The 25,405-nt window shown below is 35.3% G+C and overlaps 3 protein-coding genes across 6 annotated transcripts; all 3 read right to left on the reverse strand.

The window, feature by feature from the left end:
• Window positions 1–340: 340 nt before the first annotated feature.
• Window positions 341–4,192, reverse strand: LOC102597574 (putative E3 ubiquitin-protein ligase RING1a). Of its 3 annotated transcripts, none has more exons than XM_006357114.2 (7): window positions 4,111–4,192; window positions 2,539–2,788; window positions 2,360–2,442; window positions 1,742–1,890; window positions 1,600–1,649; window positions 1,429–1,503; window positions 341–1,062 (listed from the first exon to the last, which is right to left on the reverse strand). In XM_006357114.2, the coding sequence occupies exons 1-7, from the start codon at window positions 4,136–4,138 to the stop codon at window positions 468–470; spliced, it is 1,230 nt and encodes a 409-aa protein (XP_006357176.2). In that variant the 5' UTR covers window positions 4,139–4,192; the 3' UTR covers window positions 341–467. The 3 variants fall into 3 exon arrangements, with proteins under 3 accessions (XP_006357176.2, XP_015168779.1, XP_015168780.1); XM_015313293.1 differs by having other exon boundaries at window positions 2,539–2,794; window positions 4,111–4,173; XM_015313294.1 differs by lacking the exon at window positions 1,429–1,503 and having other exon boundaries at window positions 2,539–2,794; window positions 4,111–4,173.
• LOC102597891 (serine/threonine protein phosphatase 2A 57 kDa regulatory subunit B' theta isoform-like) lies at window positions 3,938–11,605 on the reverse strand. Its single transcript, XM_006357115.2, has 4 exons — window positions 11,323–11,605; window positions 11,077–11,205; window positions 9,289–10,718; window positions 3,938–4,800 (listed from the first exon to the last, which is right to left on the reverse strand). Exons 3-4 carry the CDS (start codon window positions 10,501–10,503, stop codon window positions 4,441–4,443), a joined length of 1,575 nt encoding a protein of 524 aa, XP_006357177.1. The 5' UTR covers window positions 10,504–10,718; window positions 11,077–11,205; window positions 11,323–11,605; the 3' UTR covers window positions 3,938–4,440.
• Window positions 11,606–14,046: 2,441 nt separating this feature from the next.
• Window positions 14,047–23,812, reverse strand: LOC102598205 (AUGMIN subunit 6-like). 2 transcript variants are annotated; one of them, XM_006357117.2, is made up of 13 exons: window positions 23,353–23,812; window positions 23,209–23,265; window positions 22,872–22,966; window positions 18,972–19,122; window positions 18,417–18,542; window positions 18,152–18,308; window positions 17,746–17,806; window positions 17,371–17,665; window positions 16,756–16,881; window positions 16,271–16,432; window positions 15,933–16,182; window positions 15,382–15,852; window positions 14,047–14,799 (listed from the first exon to the last, which is right to left on the reverse strand). In XM_006357117.2, exons 1-13 carry the CDS (start codon window positions 23,566–23,568, stop codon window positions 14,759–14,761), a joined length of 2,208 nt encoding a protein of 735 aa, XP_006357179.1. In that variant the 5' UTR covers window positions 23,569–23,812; the 3' UTR covers window positions 14,047–14,758. The 2 variants fall into 2 exon arrangements, with proteins under 2 accessions (XP_006357179.1, XP_006357178.1); XM_006357116.2 differs by having other exon boundaries at window positions 15,382–15,855.
• Between the last annotated feature and the right edge of the window lie 1,593 nt (window positions 23,813–25,405).

Genomic DNA, 25,405 nt, shown 5'->3' on the forward strand with positions numbered 1-25,405 from the left:
AAAACTGACTCATAAGTTAGCAACATATTTAGTTGCGAGTTTTCTCTAGGATGTAATCCCACGTTTTATTTTTTTTTCTCAAGTAGTCTTTTATAGTTCTCCAAAAACAAAATCATTTCTTTGAACAACATTACCAGGGATTTGCTCTATTATATGGTCGAGCACCATTTTAGAACTTAATTTTTCTTTTGCGGAGACTTTAGTGAAGAGTTTTGCTGGATTGTTCTCAGTTAGGGATTATCAATATGAATCTTATGTTATTGGCAGGCAGAATGTTTTGTTCTTTTAGGTAGTTAGAATCTGATTTCATATGTAGATAATGCAGTCTCACACACTTGTGTTTCATTGTATCATCAACATATTCATTGAATTCTCCGTGCATACAAAGTTCGTTCATAGGTGAATGAAATTAATTTAAAGAGTAAAAAAGTTCGTTCATTAGTGGCTCCACATTAGGAAATCTAACTCTATGTTCCTCTCCCTCTAACACGAATGTTTTTAATAGCTGTTGATGCCATGGCCCTCAAATTTGCTCTGGCTAGAGCAAGAGCATTTTTATACTGCTCGTCAGAGCGCCTTGTCCTAAATGTCTCCTTGTGCTCCTCTCTCTGCAGTTGCAGTGCCAATGCAGCATCCTCATCTTGTCTTGGTGGTGATTCTCTCCTTGTACTTGTGCTAGTGTCTCCATTTCTGCTTGACGTCCCAGAAGGCCTCACATTTCGTCTTCTCATAGAGTGAGAGTTCCTTTGTTGTGCACTTTGAGATCCAGAATCTGGACTATGTAACGCTAGGATCCTATCTATTCTGCTTCTTGAAATAGAGTGAAAGTTCATTTGCTGTGGATTTCGAGATCCAGAATCTGGATTATGTAATGATGCTAGGGCCCTTACTGTTCTGCTTCTTGAAACATTAGAATGACTGGCAACAATTTTTGCTGGATTTTGATGCTGAACTTCTCTACTATTTAAGGTTCCAGCTGCTTTTCTTGCTTCTACTTCTTTAGGAAATAGTAGTTGAATTGTATTCCAAAGGACTGTGTTTACAGTACAAGATCTTCCATTGCTGCAAGAATCATGTGTTAGGATCATCTCACATCAATTCTAAAAAAAGTTTGAAATTTTGCAAACCTCAAATGAATAATTAGAAGAATCATCTCTGAAAATGTGACCTTAAGATAGAAATTACAAGGCTAATCATTCTTTTCTTGTTTAATAAAATCTCCTCCTCCAATATTATAGTCCCTCCATTTCAATTTGTTGGTCTGGTTTAAGAAAGTAAATAAGACATTTGAATCTTATGGTCTTCTTAAGCTAAAGATATGTACGAATGTACGAAAATGTTCTTGAGTTGTCAAAAAAGGGAAGAGACATTTTTTTGAAACGGACCAACAAGAAAAGTAAAACAAACAAATTGAAATGGAGGGAGTACCTAATAAGCTGTCTGCACTTAGGGCATCGCGTCCCACATTTGTCTGCAGCAGATTGCAAACACTTTCTACAGAAACTATAGACATGATTGGGACAAATGAGTCACAACATATAACTGGAAATTTCTACTGAGTATTGTTGTATGAATCTGAGTTAATGTGAATGCCAATACCTGTGTCCACAAGGAGTGGTACTCGGTTCAAAACATATCTCCAAACAGATCTGCAAATACCATAGAACAACACTCTAAGATGAAATTGGAAATGTCAATAAAAAGGCCATCAGGATCCAAGAATGGACACTCAAACTCTTACAGCACAAGAAAGTTCTTCACGAAGTCGATCCGTACACAGAATGGCTGAACCATAAGAGGAAACACAAGAGCCGTGTTCTTCTGATGCTTCATCTCCTGCCTTATCTCCTTTTCCAGTGAATTTTTGCTCTAGCTTCTTTTTCTCAGTTTCTGCTCAAAAGTGTAATGAATTTTTTTTATTACTTGTAGCCTTGTAAGTTGTAACATGTTGAGATTAAGATTTACTCATTGGATTTTGGGCTATTAGAGAACCTTAAATGAAACTTTAGCATTAGAGAACCTTAAGTTTGTCTCAAATGGTTGAGGCTCAGAATGCAACAGTTTCAAAATCGAACAAAATGGATGATAAAAATTCATACAAAAGACTCGCCCTATCAGTTTAGTCCCATTTTTTTCAGCGAGCCACCAACTAATTTGGGGAAGCAAAGTAGTACTCCACTGTCCAAATTTATGCGACATGCTTTCCTTTTTAATATATCCCTAATGAAATAATATATAGTCACACAAACCGTGAGGAATGTTTAAGACTACGAATTTCAAAAGTGTTTTCTTTTTCTTAAATTTTGTGTCAAATCAAAAGGTGTCAAGTAAATTGGGATTTGAAAAAAGATGAGAGAACCTGTTTTTGCAGTGTCATCATCATCAAGATCAATAACAGCAACACGTATGGAAGCCGGGCTTCTCTTCTGAGCCCTTCGTTTCCTAGAAAAAAACATAAATTTGAGCATTTCCAATCACCCAAATAGAAGTATTTCCCAGAATTTAATCAGATAAAGTTCAATTTGACAGCTTAATTACCTTCTGGAATTCGTAGGCGGAGTCACAAAATGCTGCAAACCAGTAAGTTTCTTTTGTTTAAGCTGGCGATCAGGAGTTTCTTCGACAACAAAACTGGCTATCAAAAGAGCTTCTTCGTCCCAACCCGCCATTGCAGCCACTGATTTGAATCTTGGGCTGAACAACCCCTCGCGGTTTTCTCCATTAACGGCTTTTGGATTTTCGGGACTCTTCTTCAACTCTTCATTCACCATTCTGTATTGAGATTCCCCTGTTTCTTAGAGGAAACAAACTTAGATTGCTCAGATTTGCTTTGGATGCAGCTTTTTGGCATTAACGGTAATATTTCCAATGTAACGGCTAGTTTTTTTTTTCTTTCAAGTTTTGTCCTTGTGGTTAAGGTTAACTCTAGTTTTATATAGTACATTTGACCCTAGATTCTATAAAACTAATGAGTTTAATCCTTAATTCATGCAAATTACGACCTTCCAAACTAACTCGTAAGCTAACCAACCAAACTAGAGGTCTCCAAGGCTTGAGTAAGTAATTATGTTGTGCCATGAAGTCCATTTTCATGTTCAATTTTAGAAATATGCAATATTTGCAAAATCGCAAACCAATTGTGTTATATGACAAAATAATTAGTCATAAGTTAACCCACAACAATTTGCAAGATTGACTACTTTATTTTCCAACAAAACATGGTTCGTGAGGGGTGGAGGGTTGTGGGGATAGGGATGAAGGTGGAGCGATTGTGGATATATAGAGTGTTGTTGACTCAGAGGCGGAGCCAAGATTAGGAGTTTGGGGGTTCATAAGTTAATATACATAAAAAAAATTAATTTTCTAATACAAATATAGGATCTACGTTAAAATATCACTTACGAAAACCTTTTTAAAAACAGGACTTCTCGCAAGAAAAATTTAACTTGCAATGGTTATTTTTTAACCTCCAACTGCAATTTATGAGTGAAGTAGTTTGACGACAGTTTTTGACCTCCATTTATCATTTTCAAGTAAAAAAATGATCAATGAAAATATCTTTAAGAAAAAAATATATACGCACAAGAACTTTCTAAGAGAAAATTTTGTGAAATTTATTCAGTTTTTGCCAATATAATCAAATTTCACTTAACATAGATTAGTAGGCCAACTTATGCGTACCTCCACTAGTTTCAAGGGTATCTATAGAGGTCTTTTACTTTTCCCTAAATTTTCCAGGGTTTGCCTATTACAAACAAAGAAGAACATAATCAATGTAATCTGACGAGTAGGTTCTAAAGAGAATATGGGGTAGAGAAGTTTCCGATAGACTCCAACTCGAAGAAGTGTAATCAAAGCTAGAAGGTTTGCCTATTATTGCCTAGGGGAAATGAAAATTCAACTGTCAATTGTCTTAGCAGAACAGCTAGCAGATATGTCTTCTCTGAGAAGCTTAATGGCCAGCAATGGTAAATTCAAAGAGTAAGGTCATTCGACATTGTGTGCCTTTATCCAGAAGATTATCTACAGAAACATTTCATGCCAAACATACATGTGATAATACAGACTAGAAGGAAAACTAGATGCAAAAAAAAATAATCTTAAAGCTACCTGAAGAATGATGTTCTTTCAATCTCATCACTTGTAAATCCAACAAAAAGAATACCAAATTAACTCCAGCTACTCCTGCACTTGCAGAATATAAAACCTTGAAGCGCTGTCACGCAATTCCATATGTACAGTCATTGCATCGGAATCCAAATAGAGCCAGTATCCATCTGTTCACTGAGAGACCTGGGAAAGCAACTTTAAGGAAAGTATCATGGTATGAACAAACAAGGAGACGTGACTCATCCACCTCCTTTGAGACAATTCCCATCCTCGATTAGCATAGAGGTCAGCTCATCAAGGTTGAAGTAACATTGAGACATATACCAGTCTCTAGCCTGTGGATGAATTGGGAGTTATCCTATGAGAAACTAGCACTGGCTCATTGCTAGCAGTTTTCATTGCTGCAATCTCTTCTAACCGTTTCCAAGTCATTTCACGTTTTGTCTTGTTCTCTTCTTCATGAGCCTGATCTTCTTCAAATTTGCGCAAACATTCTTCAAAGAGTTCAGGATCAACATCAGAGAAGATTTTGCGGACATTCAATGTCAAGCTTTGTACTGCCTGATTCCAGTGGCCTCTCGCATTCTTTTCCAAGGCAGGAAAGATTATTGGTAATATAACTTTACGATTTTGTTTGATTAGGTTCTCAACATGATCATTGTTCCACAGGAACAAAGCCCGCTCAGCCACCTGTCAATGCAAAGATTTGAACAGAGTGAAAATGAAAAACAATTTGTCACATGGGGAGAGGGAGTGGGGGTGAAGGAAGCTGCAGATGAATGACCAAATGGATCCGTTCTATCTCATTCTATCAAATAACCACACTACATTTTTGGTAACAAATGTAAATATTACCATTAACAACCAAACCAATACACCTAAAGAGCACTCAACTCCACAACTACCTTCTAGGAAAGGGGTAGGTGAGTTAAGCCTCCAATATATCTCCTAATTACATGAAAAACTGTTGAATTAAAGAGCCACATCTTTGGTCTTTCCTAGTCTTTCTAACCATATCTAATCTAACACTGAAACTTAGGTTGATCTGTGTATTGTTGTATCTGTAGTCACACTACATCATATGTCCATTTATCATTGGTTTTATTATAATCATAAATGTTAGAGCATATACTTGTCCCTTATTGGTCGGGTAAGCGTCTTTAAAAGGATTTATAATGTCCTGGGTCACTCCACTAATAGTGTCACGGTTTTGAGTTTGATGCTCAGATTTAGTTCATACAATATTATAGCAAGCCTAGGTAAGCCCATTTAACAACCATCTTCTTCTCTCTACCTAGGGTATTGCTCTGTTCTTCTCTTTCAAACTCAAACCATCAAGTCGCTTTGGGATTCTCTCAATTCAGTTCAATCCATCAAGCCACTAACTTTGCTCCACCACCCACTCCTTAGACTGTTAAGCCTACTCTCTCTCTCTCATCCACTACTAGAAATAGAGTTTTTCCCACCGCGAATCAATGGGAAATTAGTGCTATAAAACATGATTTTCCCACTGAACCAACTCACTGGGAAACGGATGGTGGGAAACAAATTCTCGCTGGAACAACTGGGAAGCTTCCTAATTTTTACACTATTTTTTCTTTTCTCGCTGATTCTATCAAAATATTTGTATGAATAGCCACTAAACAAATTTCAGTGGAAAAATAGTGATTTTTTAGTAGTGATCTCCAGGCCCACTTCATCTTATTGAGCCTACTCTCTAGTCTCTCCTACTGCACATCCACCCTCATCCTACTGAGCCTGATCTCTCCATACAAAAGGTCCACTCTTCAAATAAATATTAAAAAGGAAGTTTTCAATCCACGTGTAACGTGAGAGAGTGTTGGAGCATACACTTGTCCCTCATCAGTTATCTGTTATATAAGGGTTCCCAAAGTAGTTTATAAAGCCGTGAGCCGCTCCACTCATTGCCATAAGGTTTTGAATTGTATGCTCAAATTATGTTGGAGGGTGACATTCTATCAGGTTATCCTAGAAAGTAACAACAGAGAAGACACGCCATCTCTAGCCTTGGCCAAAATAAAAGCAGCAGGTTAGAGTGTCTAAAGGAGAAACGAAATCGATTTGATCAAGACAGGTGAATCCATGATTTGAACTTTATGGATTCGAGTTCAAAATTCAACCACAAACCATTTGGTTTACTGGGTTCAGAATCTATTATTTGTACTTATTTAGTGAATTATTCTTATACATATACATAGCCTGAGCTAAAGCTACTAGATTCAGTTGAACTCATAATTCTTAACACTACATCAGCCACTGGATCAGGAGACATGACCAAATCCTGTCTGGTTTATAACACATAGAAATGCCAGAGGATTGAGAAGAACCACCTCTCTCTCTCTCTCTCTATATATATATATATATACTACATCAGCCGCTGGATCAGGAGACATGACCAAATCCTGTCTGGTTTATAACACATAGAAATGCCAGAGGATTGATAAGAACCACCTCTCTCTCTCTCTCTCTCTTTATATATATATATAGAGAGAGAGAGACAGGCCTTGGAAAACAATTTGGGTGCAGAATTGAAAAACTCCCAACTGTTTACCTAAGTATGCCACTTGGAAATAACCATAAAGAGCTAGTGATATGGGATGGTATAATTGAAAAAACTGAGAAGAAACTGGCAAACTGGAAATCTCAATATCTATCCTTTGGTGGGAGAACCATTCTGATAAACTTTGTACTAGACTCTTTACCTTATGTTGTGTCCCTATTCCCTATGCTGGCCAAAGTGGAAGAAAGACTTGATAAATTACAATGGGACTTCCTTTGGTCGAGAATCAAGGTAGGTAAAAGAATACATCTTGTCAAATGGCAAACTGCTTTGCTAAGTAGAAGGGGGGGGGGGGGAGGGGTGTTTGTTGGCAAAATGGTTGTGGAGGTTTGGAAGAGGATTAAGCACTTTGGGAGGAAGTTATCAGTAACAAGTACGGCCAGAACAGCCCATGGGTTTCCAATATGGTGAATATCCCGTATGGTGTCTATCTATGTGTGGAGAACTATCAGAAATTTATGGAGTCAACTATAGCACAACATTAGATACAAAGTGGGGGATGGAACCAGGGTTCTTTTCTGGAGATCACTGGATTGGTCCGGACTCTTTGATGTCTTCCTATCCAGATATATAGACCCTCAGCTCTTCTCCAGATGCTATGGTAAATGAGATATGGTCTGAACAAGGGTGGAATTTAAGCTTCATAAGGTTACTAAATGACTGGGAGATAGGGAGAGTAGCCAAGATGCTACAAACACTAGATGATTTCAAGGGTACAAATCTGGAAGTTGATTCAATGATTTGGAAACACAATCATGATGGTCAGTCAGCAGATTGTACAATAGGAAAGTGAAGGAACTTCCAGGGGAAATCTCTGGACCATGGAGTCAGGTATGGAAGAATAAAGTTCCAACTAAAGTGAGGCGGTTTCCATGGCTAGTGGCTAGGAGGGCATGCCTAACTCATGAGAAGCTGCAAAGAAGAGGCATTGAAATAGCTTCTTGGTGTTCATGGTGTAATGAGACAAATGAGACTAACAGCCATCTATTCCTCCATTGCAAAGTCACTGCTCAACTATGGGCCTTTTTCTAAGCAGAACACCACACAAACTGGACAATGCCAGAACACACCGCAGACCTTCTTAGTTGCTGGTGAGGAAAGAGGGGAGTAAGAGCCAGAAGAAATAGTGGAACATGATACCCTCTTGTATATGGTGGACTATTTGGAGAGAGAAACAAGAGGTGTCTTGAAAATACTGCAGAATCAGTACAAAAGATCAAATGGCATTGTATGAAGACTCTCTTTTTTTTTGTGTAAAGAGGAGGGTATAGAGGATGCTGGACAGATTTTAAACCTTTTTTTCTTCTTTATAAGTTTAGTAGCAGCTTTCTTCAGTTTTTTTTTTTTTTTGGGGTCACTGATGTAAATCTTTTTGGTGGTTGCCAGCATACCCTCATTGCTGAAGAATACAACTTTACTTTATCAAAAAAAAAGGTTTATAATATAACTCATTCCACCTTTAACTTGGAGTTCAAAGGTGAAATACTATGATGCCCTTTTCTGGCAAGATGGAAGACCTTTTAGTTGCTTCAACTTTGTTCATATTGAACCCCCCTGGAATAGAAGAGTAGAAGGAAATAAGTAGTTGTGGTTTAAGTACCTTTTCATTCAGTGAACTCTTTTATTTACATAGAGAGAGACTGAGGTGAGGAGTGTAAAGCTTTATCAAAAAAACCCATATTATGCTAGTATCATGTTGCAACAGGACAATTCATGCAGTTCTTACAACCTCTGTTGCTCGTTCTTGTTTGCAAATATATATGTGGTCCAGTTGCTTGGAAGTATTCAATATGAGTACATGAATGTTTTTGATAACTTAGAGTAGAATGAAAAATTTGCACAAAGCACACTCGTCGGGCACGGGTATGTCGGGACAAATGAAGGATTCATGCAAACATAGCTTATAACTTGAGTGATTGTCATATTCATCATGTGAGTTGATGCATCACAGTTCAATTGTAGTACACCCATTTATTTTCCAAACCCATTAGAAAGTTGTCATAGAAGCTTCAGAGTTTTGTGTCTGTGTGGGGTAAGAAAATCCAACAGCCTGCGTTTTTCTAAGTTCTACAGCATTCGCTTGCCTGAATTTGCAAAATACTATATTGAATAATGATCAAATGAATATTTTGTACCATTCTTTTCCAAGTACATACAGTTTGTCCATATATATTCACGTGATCGCGTCAAGTATTAGTGGTCACAAAGTTTGGATTTCAAACTATACAGAATTATCTTTCAAGCAAACCTGTACTTCTGATTGCTACGGAATACAGAGTGAACTTTCTGTCATGCTTTTTAAATTTAATTCCTATCAGACCATGCACATAAATTTTTTTTGATAAAAGTAAAGTTGTAATCTTGAGCATTAAGCATATGTTGGTCAGCCCTTGCACATAATTCTTACTAACATGTTCTTAGTGATCATAAGCAACAATTGTTTGGTGATTTCAGCAACTTTTAGCTTATTACAAACCTTTTTATGAGGTAGCTAAATTTACGAAGCATAGCAAGATTCAGTCTAGTGACCCAAGAATTCTTTTAGGAACGAAGAAATAACAGAAAAAAGAATGTACCAAATCAACCAAAAAACCAACCTGAAAGTGTGAGCTGCTCAAGCAACGATTGATCCGACGAAACAAGGGAACCATACAGCGCTGGAACTCTGGAGGCTGAGTTGCTTCTAAGACCTCTTCCAGCTCACCTATGAACATTACCTCCTTTGAACTGTTTGTGATAGGCCAATATTTCAACAAACCTCTTATGACAGTATCAGCAAGCTTGCAGTCCTTTTCCACAAATTGTGTTATGCAGTAAGATAACTGCTGATGATACATTTGTACGCATTTTGGTTTATGATGTGGAATAAGAGCTCGAACAAGGAACAACTTGTGCTCTTCCTTTAGTGGTAGAGCAAATCCATTGATTATACTGCCCAAAATTTCTAAGAGTTCTGCTATTCCATTATGTTTCTCAGTTTCAAAAATAAACCGATAAAATATATTGTTGATTGATTTCCTAATGAATGGGCGGTGCACCATGAACTTTCCATATATACGGTGAAGTACAGTCTTCAGGTACTCTCTTTCTCTTGGATCTTCTGAATCGAAAAGATCTAGTAACCTTAGAACAAATGAGTGATCAACGTATCTCTTAGCCAATTTTGCATCAGTCTCCGGTGATGCCACAAACCTGAGAAGGAACTCATACACAATTTGTAAATGAGGCCATGCAGGGTGCATCATCGGTTCGTCATCTTCCAAGTCAAAACCTTCCAAAACTTTGTTTTCACGAGTCTGGGGAGAAGGAGGTCTGAATAAATTTGTGGATACCATCTTAATTACTGCTTCCATGACTATTTCTGTAAATTTCCCATTTGCAGAAGTAACATAATCAACTAGCTCCACCAATGCCTGACGCTTGATCTCTTTTTCTTTCGTGTTTTTAGTTGGGTCAGAAAAGTCAAACAAGACACAACACAAGTTCAGCTTTTTGAGGAACAAGTTTTGCTTCTCAGAAGCTGGTACATCCCTCAAATTAGGCAATGCGTCATACGAGAAAACTGCTGCATGTCCATTCACCTTAGCATTTATACCCTGTGGAAGTCTATCTCCATGATTCAGTCCTGGAGCTGAAGAACCAGTGACGCCTGAAAGAGATAAAGCACTCAAACTCCCTGGTAGGGAATTAGACAAGTCACTGCTTCTTGAACTATTTGAAGCATTTGACTGAAATGCAGAAGTTCCTCCATCACGATTGTCTCCTGACTTGGACGGCTTCCGTGGGAGCCTATTGAGTATCTGTTTGATCATCACTTGAAACTATACCTTCCTTCAAGTTGACCAAAATGATTGCTGATCAAAACACTCAAAACTTAAGACACATTGTCAATCAAAAAGGTCTAAAAGCTGCAGAAATCCAATTACTTAACCAATTGAAGTGACCCACGGGAATCATGCAACTCACAAAATTCTTATCTTCACCACCCTAAACCAACATAAAAGCTTCATACAATCCACAGTTACGCCTGTATAACCAAATGAATCTCCTCGTCAATTGAAATCAAGATTATAACATAAAGGGAAGTAAAATCAAGAAATCCCAAATATCTACTGAGTGAGTTAGTCATAGTTTCTTTCTTATATCTTGAGGAATAAATCTATCAACTATTCTAATTTCTAACAAAAACCATTTTTTTTCTTCAAGACCATCAAGCTACTCCCATTAAATTCATAAAAAGATGTGTTCTTTATGAACCCAAATCCAGATGCAGCAAATTAACAACCCATTAATAGATAAAGCATCAGAATTCAAATATCAAGATTACAATTCTGACCCAATTTATGTTCTTTTATAGCAATAAAAGAGGAGAAATGTTCACCAACCTTCATTCTTTCATTTATCTGAGATTCAAACAACTAACAGTGATACATCAAGATCAAATAATGTTGAGATCTGGGCATGACTTTAGAAGGAAAAAAAAAACCCAGATGAAATTCCTCACCAAGAATAACCTGCAAGAGTCCAAGAAAGGAACTTTAGCACAAAAAACAGGATGAAACAAACAAAAACAAAGAAAACAACAATAACAAATAATTTTGGTGGAAAATTTATGAGCTTTTAATGCTTACATTAAGTTGGTTTTTGGTGGTGAACAAGAAAATAAAGCTGGATAGTAGGGAAAAAAGATTGAATTTTTGAGAGTTTGGGTGAGTGATTTTCAAATCTGAAAACAACCCAAAACTAAGGGAAGACAGTAAAAGGGGATGATGGATTTGAGGAAACCAAGCTCTGGTTGTTGTTCCTTAGATGATGATGTGTTTGGTTAGCAAGAATTATTGTTCTCCCCATTTTCTCTTTCCATTTTGTCTCTCAACTTTCCTCTTTTTAATTTTATTTTACTCTCTCTCTTTCTCCAACTTTCCTTTTCTTTACTACTCTACTACTATTTGTTTTCTTTTTATCTATTTGGTCCATTTGATTTATTTATTTATTATTCCATTTTTCCTCACAGATTAGTTTCTCCATAATAAGAAAAGAAAATAAAAATTCTCCACAATTCCAGTTTGGTACAATTTGTTATTTGACCATTTTCACCCACAAAAGTCTAAAGAGAGTTGGAGAATGTGAGGGCTAAAGATGAGAGTTGAAAATTGTGCCTAGGAGCTTACCAACTGTAGTCATTAGAGATGTTCATCTATTTTTCCCTGTTTTGTAGAAGAAAGTTGTACTCCCTCCATTCATTTTTGAACTATACAAATTTACATAGTTCAATCTTAAATGGATATTAGATTTAACTTAATCGGAAAAGTTAGTTTAAAAAAAAAAAAAAAAATTGTCCCAAATCAGGTAAAGAGTTCAAATTTTCTTGTTGATAATGTGGGACTCTTCACACACTCATGTGCAGGGTGAAAAATTGAGATAATTTAATATGAAGATGCAATATCGATAAATCACAAATTAAGATGGATCTAAGTACTAACTATAATGATTTAAAAGATAACTTATCGACTAATAATTTCAACCAAAATTGTTATATCGTCATTTTAAAGAAGAGAATTGAAATTGGATATAATATTATTCAAGCAAATTTACCTCTTATAGTTTTGATGAAGGAAGGGGCATTATTTATCAAACATATTTGATTGTCTATAAAAATAATAGAAAATTTATTATGTATGAAAATCATAGGTATTTCATGGACAATTTATTAGTGTATTTCTTTTTTTAAAATGATTTACGTATACATATACATCTCTCCACGTTAATTTTTAAATTTTTGAAAAATCTAGAATTTACCTTCAAATAAAATTTCAAAATTTTCATCATCAAACGTATTTTCTAAACTTTAATCTCAAAGGTAAAAAAATTTCATGATCAAACACCTCCGAAACCATTTTGAGTTAAAAAAGCTCACGAATCACAAGAAAAAGAAAACGACGCAACCCAAAGTCCAAATCCATCTAGTTGTCATTGTGCGGTTGCTTGCCATTTATGTTTTCCCTGCTTACAACGTTTGGAATTTAGTTAACTTAAAGCAACTTTGTCTATTCAACACTTCTCTTCTTTCATTGGTTCAATCTCTTTTTCACATCTCTATTTTTAATCATATAACATAATTCTCTTCTTTTCTTTTTCCTTTTTGCATAATGCTCATTTTGAATCTCTATTTTTTAAAGTCAGAATCATCTAACATTTTCATCATTTAAAAAAAAATGAGAAAATTTGTGTCGTTGTTGCTTTTAACCCCACAAAAGTGAAAAAGATCCAACTAAGGCTTGAAAATGAAAATTTAAGAAATCTTTTCTCATAAATAAAAATAGAAATAATAGAAAGACAATGATAATAAAGATCTTCTATGAGGTGGTAGTACTTGTCTGCATATTTAAGTTATCCAACGGCAACAATACATTACCTTCAGGATATGGCAAAACTATGGATCAGAAATTAGTCATCAAAGATAATTGGAATCCTCCCAATATTAAGATAACATATGAGCAGTCCATCTCTTTCCAATTGTAACGCTCCAACTGGCACCTCAACTATTTCATCGAATACTTGTTGCTACCCAGTACAAAGTACTAGATAACTCTACCCTTCCAAGACGGATGAGAAAAGACCACCTAGTGTTTTGTCTCGACGGAATCTTCCTATAACACTCTAATTATAGCACTAGAACTGTTCCTGCAGCTGTGTTAACTTTGCTTTCACTATTCCCCCAAGTTTTTTTCTTCAAGTCTCTGTCAATGACCAATGGAGCAGACAACCTTTTCCTCAATTCTATTTGATTTGATGTGTTGATCACATCGAAACTGTGGGCATGTTGTTTTGTAGAAAACCATATAATCTATCAGCTAAAAACGAGACTTACTAAAGAGGAAGAAGAGAAGACCTACTGAAGAAAAAACAAAACTATAATACTCAGCTACAGGAAGAACAAAAATTCATCACTGGAGGTTACTTTCATTCACTGCACATTATACAGGAAGCATCAATCATCCTCACTGACCCCTACCTCTGTTAGTCGACAGATACATGTCCAAACATACAACTCGGAAAAGCAAAACAAAAAGTTCGTTATAGATAAAAAGCAATTGGACAAAGAAATTCAATGGAAAGGACAAAGGTTTGAGTAGTCACAATAAACACTGTGGAACATGTAAATATTGACAATCACCGTGTAATGGAAGGTGTTTAAGAATGTCTAGAAGGGAAGGTAATTCATACATCACAATATAATCCTTTTTGCACAGGTGTGCTTAGTGTGAGAAATCGAAAGCTAAAATGGAATACTACAGGGATTCAAGTGCATCATGATCAAGTTCAACGAAGGGAGACGATGACAGGAGAAACTAGAAATATAACTACACCAACAGCTGATAAAAAAAAACTTTGTACTTGTAGTTGTACAATTTAAGAGACATGGAAGTTGTTTCCAAGTATAAACACACCAACGAATGCAGGATATAAATTTAAATCCTTCATCAGAAAGCTGGAGTAGCTTTACACATGCCTCTAATGCATAACGAAGAACTAAGGGGTCTTGGAGCTGCACTATGGAGACTCAATTTTTTCCATCCAGGCAGTAACTGAACAATTCTTTACTGTCTGGAACAAATAAAGGCATGATAGTTGCTTATCTACAATAGATCTTACTGTTAAACTGACAGTGTAATGAACATATCAATGCTTAACTGCCAACAGATGTTAGCGTAGCTCACAACAGTAATAAAGCACTTTTTCCCTTCAGTTTAGAGAGTACATTACACATTTGGGGAAGTTCTGATGCCTCCAGAAGAGCTTTATTCTTAGGAATTCAGATTCACATAGTGGGCGAACATTTGAAGATAACAACAGTCTGTCAAGCTGATTTTTGAGAAATTTTGAGATGTCAAGTTCCCTCTGCTCCTCAGAATAAGATGAAATGCCATAAAGAGGATACACATAAACGAATGATAAAGAAAGATGTGAAAGTTAGGAGATTATCCCAAGTCACTGAAAGATAGGAGGTACAAGGTTCTGAAGATCTGTAGTAGGCTGAGCAGCAAAGTCATTTGAACTTTAATCTCAGTGCTTCATTAATGCAGTTTCAGTTTCTGATAAAGGTGCTGCAAGCGTAAAGTTCATTAAACTATTAAACTGAGAGTGGTCTGGTAAAGGAAAACAGAAGTAGATTACAATGCAGATGAACCCCAGCCCCAATGCATATCTCACCGAACGACCAGTAATTTGGTCCAAATAGAGTGAAACGGATATAGATGTATCATTCAGTTGACCCCATCTAGTTTGGTTTAGTATAGTTGATATTTTTATTAAAATGAAGCATTGAACAAAGAACAATTGAGAAGTCATTCAATGTCCAGAACTAGGAAATGCTTTCAAAAATCATTCATCTAGTGCCCATCAGTTAGGGTCATGGAACCTATACTTTGAATTAAGAAAAATATAGCATTGGCACATTTATGGAAGGCAAGTTGCAATTGAGTCCACAATGATACTTTTAACTCGTAATCCCCAGGTCTGGGGAAAAAAGGTAAACCTAGTGGAGCAAATTTAAAAATTCAAATCGTGTCAGTAGCATGGTCTAAAGAACAAGAAAACCAGCATTGAAAGCTATAGCCCAGGGAATACAGATAGGGTAGTGGTAATAGAACTGCCAAAATAATAAACAATTGCTTAAACCAACATACCAAGTAAATCTTCATACGAGTCTGCCAACAGTGACATATCCATAAGCAAAGGAGGAGAAAATACTTGATCTTCAGCTTCATCCAAATCATAAAATAACCTGCAAGCATCAGAAACTGAAGAGTTCGAACCTATGGTCGAAAGAAAGCCATCTATGCCATCATAGTCATCAAGAGATCGCAGATCATTAAAAAAGTCAGGAAGTCCCTCTGACTTGATGCCCACATGACTGTGTGGAGCATGGTTACCAAGAAAAGATGAATCTGGTTCAGGCGCAAGCAGCTTTTTACTTCTCAATAAGTTTGATTTGTTACCAAAATGAGAAAACCCAACCCCTGGTACAGGTATAAAATAGTGCTCAGAGCTATCATCAGAACGGCTATCTTGAGATGATTCCGGATAGCACGATTGGGAGGAAAGTGCAGCTTCTCTGACAGATCTCTTCAAATTTTGGACAAAGCTAGTGTCATCATCTGCTGAAATACAGACAACATTTTTTAGAGATTCCAAACTGAAGAAAATCAGTGCACGCATTTAGAAGGAAGGAAAAAACCTTGTGGAGGATTATCCATTGAATTATTAGAAATTGGCAGATCTGGAGATTTTTTCTCATGCATATTTTCTATTTGGCTGGCCTGAGCTGAGACCTGTCTCTTCTGCATGTTCCCACCTTTTCCGGAAGAATTTGGCGTTAAACTAAACAAAGGTGGAAGTTTCAAGGCAGGGGAACTGGCCGATGCCTTTTCAAAATGCATGGACGACATTTTTGAGGTCATCTCAGCTACCTCATCAGTGCTGTTCTCCTGTAGAATTCCTATTGTTTAAATTCCGTGGTGTGTATCAGAAGGTAAATATGTTATAAGTCCCATGAAAGGCTTCACAAAACATTACCAATGTTTGTCTGCTATTCTGTGCTTGGACCAGTGAATGTGATCTAGCATGATGTTCGGCCATGGGGAGAAGACTGGATGAAACACTATTGACTTCTTCTGTAAGCTGTGCAATTGAATTCTGTATAGCTGGACCAACTTCCTTCAGTTGATTTATGAGCACCTGGAGAGCAGTTTCAACACTATATTATCATCATAATTAAGTTAATGCAGTTTGTACATAATGCTGAGAATTCCAGGAATACCACTTCCTCTTCAGATAATCAACTTTCCAAATGCTAAGTTACTCAGAATCTTCAATGGTCTCGACACCAGTTTCAACGGGTAGGACATGAATGAAGGCACTTTCGTATGGATCCTCCAAATACACAAAACATGCTGGAAATTACCAGAACCCAATGACCAATGCTTACCATATCCCATACTCCACTTGAGCCCATGTAAAATAGTTCAAACATGCAACCAAATTCGACAAACTGTACAAACCTGTATACTTGCTAGGTGTTGCCGATGTTCAGCAAGTGTTGCACTCAAGGATTCAGCATGACCACTCGTACCACCATCATGTGAGCTTCTCAGAAGCTCTGGACCCTCTCCATCATTTACTTTTGCCTGAAAGAAATTATTGTATTAGGAAGAAAAGAACCGGTTTCACATACTTCTAACCTAATTATTGACAAACGATAGATAGGTTCCAGAACTATAACTTCACATATGGTGAAGCTTCATCAGAACGCAGACCGTTGATAATTTCTCCTTAAGACATCACTAGATAAAGATGCTAAAACTGATATAAGCAGATACAATGCTCTATCACATGCCAAAACGGTTTATGCACATTCCTTGACCGTAGCAAAAGTGCTGACACCATAGTAAGATTCTAACTTCTAAGAAGTTATTTTCCCTTTTGGACCACTAGAAACTCCACATATTAAGAAACATCACAAACATACAGTTATAAGAATGACTAATTCCATCAATGTAGTCTAAACATTGAGATTTTTGGGGTCAAAATCACTCTTTTTTTTAAATCAGCAACTTTGGGGTCAAAGGCACTCTTCAAAAACCTAAAATCTTGAGTCAACATAGAAAATAGCATACTAATTGAAGTGACTGCTTATGAATTCGTTGTAAGGCATGTGTCCAACGCCTCAACACTTCAGCTATATCAATAGTAGGATGGCCTCTAGCAGTCCTTTCATCAACTCGAGAAAATCTCTCATCATTTGCTTGAGTATGAGAAGAATCTGGATTGTTCACATGCATTTCTCTATTTACAACTGCTGGTGACCTTTCAGACCGTTCATTATCTGGATGCGATGAAACTAAATCACGAGGTGGCGCCACAGAACTTTGATCCATGGCTGCAAGCAAAGCCGACCCAGATATGCGATATCTGAACAAGAATATTAAAAAAAGAACGTGAAGGTAAGTCCAGCTTTGGAAACCAAAAATCATACAGAAAGTGATCTTTACCTATGCTCACGATGAGCTATAAGATCCTCTATTGGGCCAGAAGCAAGAATCTCATGCTGATCTGTAGAGCATATGCATATTAGTAATATGATGTATAAGACGCTAAAACTGATCCGGAATCACTTGACTAGTTATTAATTCATTGCAATATCAAATATATATCTGTTTGTGACAAGAAAGGGATAGCCCAGTGAAAGGGTCGTCCACCTCCAACCATGATGTGTGTTCTTTCACCAAGGGAGCAAAGTGGGGTAAAGCCAGTGTTGACTCCTAGGCAGGGGAATGGGTTACCATATCAAGGACAAAGTATGGAGTATATAGCATATTGTAGAACATACTAATTGAGCATTTATGGAAATTCATAATGACGGTCAATTGAAGATAACCATCAACTGTTTGTACTCACTCTGGCGAGACAGCAAAGATTCCCACAAGCGAGTAGCTCTTTGGACCATATGCGAGTTTTGACTTGAGCTTGATACAAGCTCATCCCAGAGGTCACCTTCCAACTTTACTTTATTTCTAACATCATGCAGTTTTTCAAGTTCTTGCTGCAAATAAGCCTGAGATCAAGGGGATCAAAGATGTATTAGAAGAAACAGTTACCACAATGAATATAAGAACAGAAATCAAGACTAAATCCTCAGACAATTCATAAGATTTTATCTTACCTCTTCAGCACAAAGGCCTCGAAACTCAGCTGTCATCTCATGAGCCAAATTAGACCACGTAGCCTGTCTGTGAACTGCTATTTCTGCATTTTTCAGAAACCTTCTTCTTTCAAGAGCAATCCTAGCCTACACAGACAAACAAGGCCACAATTATATCTCCAAACTTGCAATAATAATTTAAATCATGAAAGTTATCGACATAACATATAGGGTCAAGGACTAGCTAAGTAAATCAGTATAGTCCCACTCAATACCTTATCAAAGAGTATTGAAAATGGAGAAACTGTTACTTCATGGAATATTATTAGGCTTAGTAACTGGAAATAGCTTCATAGGAAAGAAAACTAATCCCTCACAAAAGTGAATAATTCAAGATACATTTACGCATTGCATCTTAAAATTGCAGAAATTGAACCCTTGTCAGATAATAACTACCCAACAGAGGCACTAAATCATTAGATTTCAAGGTCCCAGCAACCCATCATGTGGACAAACAATGAAATAATTTTAGAGTCCCTTATCAAATGAATGGACATAAAGTCAAAAGAATATGACCTTGGTTACAGGAAGTAAGGTGGCTGCATGTGAGAAAGCTACATCCGTCAATGAAGCAGGTAACGGGTTAGAAGCAACATCAGCAGCAAATGTTCGCCTATGAACTTCCCTCAAAGCATGCAGTGAGAGTTGCCACAGAAGTTCGACGAATCTGCAGTACATGTGAAACAATCATGAATACTAAGTACATGAATGCTATCATGCGTCCTTTTGCATGTAATATGTACTTATGGAAAAAGACCGCAAAAATGGAACCCCAAACAAACAGGTAGGTAATACAGTATAATAAGCGGACAGAACTAGATTTGCATGGGCAACTACTTATCATGCCAAAAGATTGTGAAATTAGATGATTAAGTAACAGCGGCACAGAACTCAACGATACTTGTTCATTCATAAATTTACTTTTTTTTATGAACTAAACGATAATGGGTCACCTCTCTATCCTTCACTTAAATAATAGGATTTTGTCTATGACAATTCGTGATGTGCGTCTAATCCACACATCAGTCATCACATGTTGCACTCTTACTACTGAACCAAAACCGTGTGGTTATTCATTCATATATTTACTCAGATGTGTGCTGAAATCGCAAACATAACTAGGGATGTTCATGGAAAATTCAAAAACCAAACCTAACCGGAAACCAAATCAAACTGAAAAAGGACGTTTTTTCCGTTTGAATTGGTTTTGGTTTTTAATAATCAAACCGACAAAATTTGAGTTTAATTTGGTTTTAAGCAAAAAATAGCTGAAAAAACAAACCAAAGCGATTATATAAATACATAGTTAAAATTTCATGGTACATTTTGATCTTTTACAACTTGGTTTGTCTAGAGCGTTGCCTTCATAATTATCTAGCTTTCTGTCTTTACATTCTAATTTGATAGGTAGTTTTATTTTGATAAGCCCAAGAATCTATTTCATATTACAATAACTTAACTTTAATTGAGTCACTAAATTAGTAAATTATTCATCACTATTTTATTTTAGTTTTTGAAATTGGTAACTTAATTATTCATCACTATTTTACTCAATTACCATCTAGATATCTTGGTAAATGACAATTTTCTTAAAGAGTGATTATCTTGGTAAAGCTATGATGGAATGTGTTTACCCGTTTAAGTCACATATTTGGAAGAAAAAAAACAAAAACTGGAAGCAAACGTAAAAGAAATCAACAAAATTGACAAAATGACTTGATTAGTTTGATTTTGGTCCAATATTTGAAAAACCAACTTAATTGGTTTGGTTTCTTTTTAAGGACAACCGACTCAAACCAAACCATGAACACTCCTAAATATAACGGTCAGTGTTATGTAGTTTCAAGCACAGCTTCCTTAGGACTTAGGAGCTCCATGATCTCGTCTGGATAAGCTGAATAAAAATGAATTACAATTCTGAAGTGTTGGAGTTAACTTTATGGATAATCAGTTATATTGTTTGAAACTTTGAATAGAAGTGCTACTCAAAGTGCTGAAATTGAATAAACAGCTGATGTCTTTGATGAAAAGTGTTGGGAGTGTTGGTAAACACATTTTACTAGTTAAAAACTTAAAATTATGGAATAAACAGTTTATGTCTTTGGTGAAAAGTGTTGGTAAATACATTTTGCCGTTAAAATTATTGAATACCCTTAAGAGTTCTTAACATTATATATAATTGGCTATTGCAAGAATTTCAGTCCTAAATTCAAATACAAATTAATTATGACTTAATTCACTTTAAGTTCTTCATGATTAGATAGAATTATTTTTGACAAAAATAAATTATTTAGTTGAATAACATAAATCATGAATAATTTGACCAAAGTTGGTAAATAAGAAAATAGTTAAAATGGTGCAAAATATTCATGAAGAGAATTAAGAATATATTTTTTTAGCTACTAATTAAAGACTAAACATTAGTATTGCCACCTGCTTTTAGGAATGTTCACGGTTAGGTGAAAAATAATTTCAAACTGAAAATCGAATCAATCCGATTAAACAAAACTGATATCTGTTTGGATTTTGTTATAAATTTTAAAAACTGAGAATATGGTTTGATTTGGTTTTATTAGAAACAAACCGAATAAAGAACCGAACCAAACCGACCAATTATATACACAATATATTAATTTTCATAAATAATTATAAATACTTTGCAATGTTGTATACTATTTCATCTAAATTTTATTCTTACCATTAATTTTATCCCTTATATGCTAATGGACTTTCAATCTATAGCCCATTTCTTAAAAAAAGTCATGAATCCAAACTCATTTATTTAAACAACGTAAACTGAGCAATGTACGTTTTTCACAAGTTTTAAATGCTTCTCTTTACAAAAACAAGTATCTATTATGATTTGTATGGAATATTTTGTTCTGTACAGAATCAAGTCTCATTGAAATTTCTTTCATGTGCTGAATCGAGTCCCATTACAAGTTTCAATCGAGTCCCATTTACAAGTTTCTCACAAGTGTTAAATCAAGTCCCACTTACGAGGTTATTTGATTTTGGAACATAAATTACGTCAAAATTTCTTTTTATGATTAAATATTTATTTATTTACTAGGTAATTTCAAATATATATTGTTCACAGTATTCCTTAACAATTTTTTTGTCAAATTAATAATTAGTATATGTTAGTTAAATAAATAAGTTATATTTATTAAAGATAATCTTATCTATTCAATTTACAACTTAAAGTAAATTGATAAAAAGTTACTTTGTATTTAGCATCAAAAAAACTTATTAGTGTTAACAATTGTAAGGGTATGTTTAGGAAAAAGTTCTTTCATATTTTTTTTACCAAAAATATCAACTGCTTTTTTTGTTAGTTTCAACAATTTTACCCGAACACATAAATGCTTATCAAAAATTCAGCTCCAACACTTATCTTAAAAGCTACTTAATTTCAGCTCACTCAAATGGGATGTTAAAGAGATTTCAAGCTGCTTTATAAGGGAAGAAATATCTTTTAAGCTGAAAATCAATAAGTTAAGAGTGATCAACTTATAGCTTTTAGCTCGTTTTGGCTTTAAAAATACTTGGCATAAAAGTACGATAAACACCAAAGTAGGCCAAAAAGTACTTAAAACCAACCTAAACACCTTCTATGTCCCCTCCTGATGCTGCAACCTAAAAGTATTTTCTATAACTTGCTCCTTGATCATTCCTGTCCATAGTATCGGTCAATATATCTCCATGTGTTTAGTCAAAGAAACCTAATAGTTGAACCGTAGAATCAAAGGTCTATAAAAACAAAGCTACATCCCCAACACTAGTGCGGACTTAAAACTTCTGCACGAACACCTTCCACCAAGTCCTAAACCCTTTGCATTAGCAATAAGGTGACCAGCCAAACAGTTTTGGATAAAATCAAGCAAGAGATAATGTGATTTCACCCACTTTCAACAGAAACACCACAACTTGAGATGCAGTGAACAAAAAAACAGTAACAGCAGCAGTCCAACTCCAAAGATTTGTCTCCTCGCTTAGAGGAGCTTGGGTGGTAGGAATTATCAGGATGCATTCAGCTTAGTATTCGAATAAGATAGCTGTTTAATTGTGTGCTAAGTGACCAAGATACAGATGAGTTACCCAAGCTGTGCCACTTAAATATAAAATATCTTTGAATGCAGAAAAACATCAGAGTTACAATACTGACTTTTGTTGTACGTCTTGAGGGTGAGTTAGTTACTCCAAACTCAATTATTTAGGTAGTGAAATCAAAATTAGTCTCCACAAAAAAGAATCTTCACTTCGCTGACGACAACTACCTTGTTGTAACAGCTCTACGAGAAAGATGCTTCACAATGTAATCAAATGGTCCAAATGATAGCTCAACATTAACAGAACAGAGAAGTTCTTTCATTGAAAGCTGTAAAAAGTTATTGCAAGTAATCATTAACCAACCTTGGTCCACAGCATGTCGCAAGAGATGAGACCCTCGAATTGCTTCTAGGAAGTGCACCTTGTGATTCCAGCTCACTTATAATCCCTTGCACAACCTGAATCAACACAAATTAAAAGAAAATGAAATAATTTAGACAAAAAAAGAAGAAGTTCAAACTAAAGTCATGAAGCACATTCTAGTTAGAATAACGATTTAAAAGCTAAAGCATAAGTCAACTTGATCAACTATGTCTCAATCTCACAATAGTCATCGTTCAGCTATATTCTGCACGTCTCACTTCAAAACTGTAAAAAAGAAATACAATTATCTTTCATGAATAGGCAAAAGCAGACTTACCTTGCGAAAATCACGAGATTGCGCCGAATCAAATATTGGCCAGACCTTATCGAAATCCTGAAGATCTTCACAGTGAGAAAAGAGAACAAAACGAAAACGAGTATCAAACACAAATCCGTAAGCCTGCACAAGCTAAAAAGTTACCTTGGCGGATTGAGCAGGGCCTCTAAGAGAAGAAAGTAGGAAGTAAAGAAGCTGTTCTCCCAATTTAGGGTTTGAATGACGAAAAAATCCAACACGAGGAGTGCCATTGTTAGCTACGATACCTATGATCGCTGGATCCAGGCCTAGTAACAAACAGTTAGTGTACATTGCACTTTCTAACTCCATCTCCCTCTCCTTCTCTCTGTCCATCGTCATCCACACCTTCACTGTTTGCAACTGCAATTTTGCTTCACTTCTCGCCTTTCCGGCGTCTCAATCTGTGTCCGGCCGGTGGATTTTCCGATTTAGAACATGATTTTCTTGCTAATATGAGAACAACAAGCCCTTTTGGATAAATTTAAGAATGGCCTGTTGTTGGATCAATTTGGGACTTGAAAGAATATGATCTCAAAAATTCGGGGTGCATTTCTGAATTAGTTGCTTTGCAGTGGGGTCAGGAAGGATAAAAGAAAATTTTGAAATGCGTAACGTGAACCGCTTAACTATGTTGGCGTCAAGCCTCGTCTTCACTGATCTTGTTAAGGGAGGTCTTGGGTTCGAGCCCCTTAGGTACGGAGTCGCCTTTGTAAGGGAGTGTTTTATTCTTAATGTGGGTATCGAACACCGGATGAGAAATCCAAAAAAAAACAAAAAATATTCTTTTTATGCTTCCTAGTAGATTGTTCAAATTTTTATTAAAATTAAATTAAACTATAAATATTTATTAATTTAATTGTTATTGATATTTATTAATTTAATTTTTATTTATTATAATAATTGAAACTTTCATCTATTAATTCATTAAAATATCATATGTCCAAAAGAATACTTTCTCGATAAGATCCGTGCAACAAGCTATGAAAATTTTAATCAAGTCATAACCAATAATATTAATCTTATAAGAATACGTAAAAACACAATATAATTGGGATATGAATACATATTTCAAATATCATATTTCTCTTCTAAAAAATTTTACTTTTTGATAAACATGTGATAGAAGAACAAAGTCCTTCGAAATTTTAAAGATATGTGTGCACTAACAAATATGATTGTTGATGTAGTAAGCAAATATCATATAAGCTTAGACCATACATCAAGAAAATCAATCTTCAAAAGGTTATTGATATCAAGAAAATTAATCCTCAAAAGGTTATTGATAAGAGGTTCAAAGTTAATTTCTTATGCTAGGTAAATCTTTTGAAGATTCAATTTTGTGACTAAAATAAGAATTGAATATCAATTAAGAAAAATCGTGATCAACCAGGAGTTATTAGTTACATGATGTTTACAAATAAGAAAAAATATGCGAAAGAAAATTCATTCTCCTTTAAAAAATAAAAGAATTCTTCAAAAAGTCATTAAAGATTTATGTTATTACATGCAAATAACAAAATTTACTCTAAAGTAATAGCATCATAATAAAAAGATGTCTTTGTAAATCAAAACTATTGAATTGAAGAATCCGATCGGATGAGTTTTCTGCCTAATTCTTAAGCTTTGATTTTTATTCTTAAGGTATAACCTATTTTGTTTTTAAGAAGATTTTGTTAGGTGTATGTTTACAATAGTATTTTTTACATCTAGAGTAATTGAAGTGTAATGCATCGAAGAATTTTGATGAAATATAAAAAGTAAGTTTGAATCAAGTGAATGACATTAAAAACACTTTAAAATATTAATAAATAATCATTACTGCGAAATAAATTTGTTCATTTGTTGTTACTTAAAAAAAAAACAATGATTAATGTCTTTTCCTTACAGTACTTAAACTTTATGTTCAAACTTGAGTTTATTTAAAGTAGATTCGGGCATTGAATCTTCTTAAATTGTTGAATTTAGAATAAAAATACATTATTTCTAGGTAAAAAAAAATTCATATGAACTTCTATTATAGATGTATTAACTTCAAACACATATGACGAGGTTATATGCTCTAAGTTCATGCAAAAAAAATCTAAACTTTATATACATGTAATGTTCAATCATGAACGTGACCTCCTAACTTTTCGACCATAATCATGCAACTTCAAGCTCATATGTTTGACTAACT

This window comes from Solanum tuberosum, unplaced genomic scaffold (genome assembly GCF_000226075.1).
Source record: "Solanum tuberosum cultivar DM 1-3 516 R44 unplaced genomic scaffold, SolTub_3.0 scf00241, whole genome shotgun sequence".
Taxonomy (NCBI): domain Eukaryota; kingdom Viridiplantae; phylum Streptophyta; class Magnoliopsida; order Solanales; family Solanaceae; genus Solanum; species Solanum tuberosum.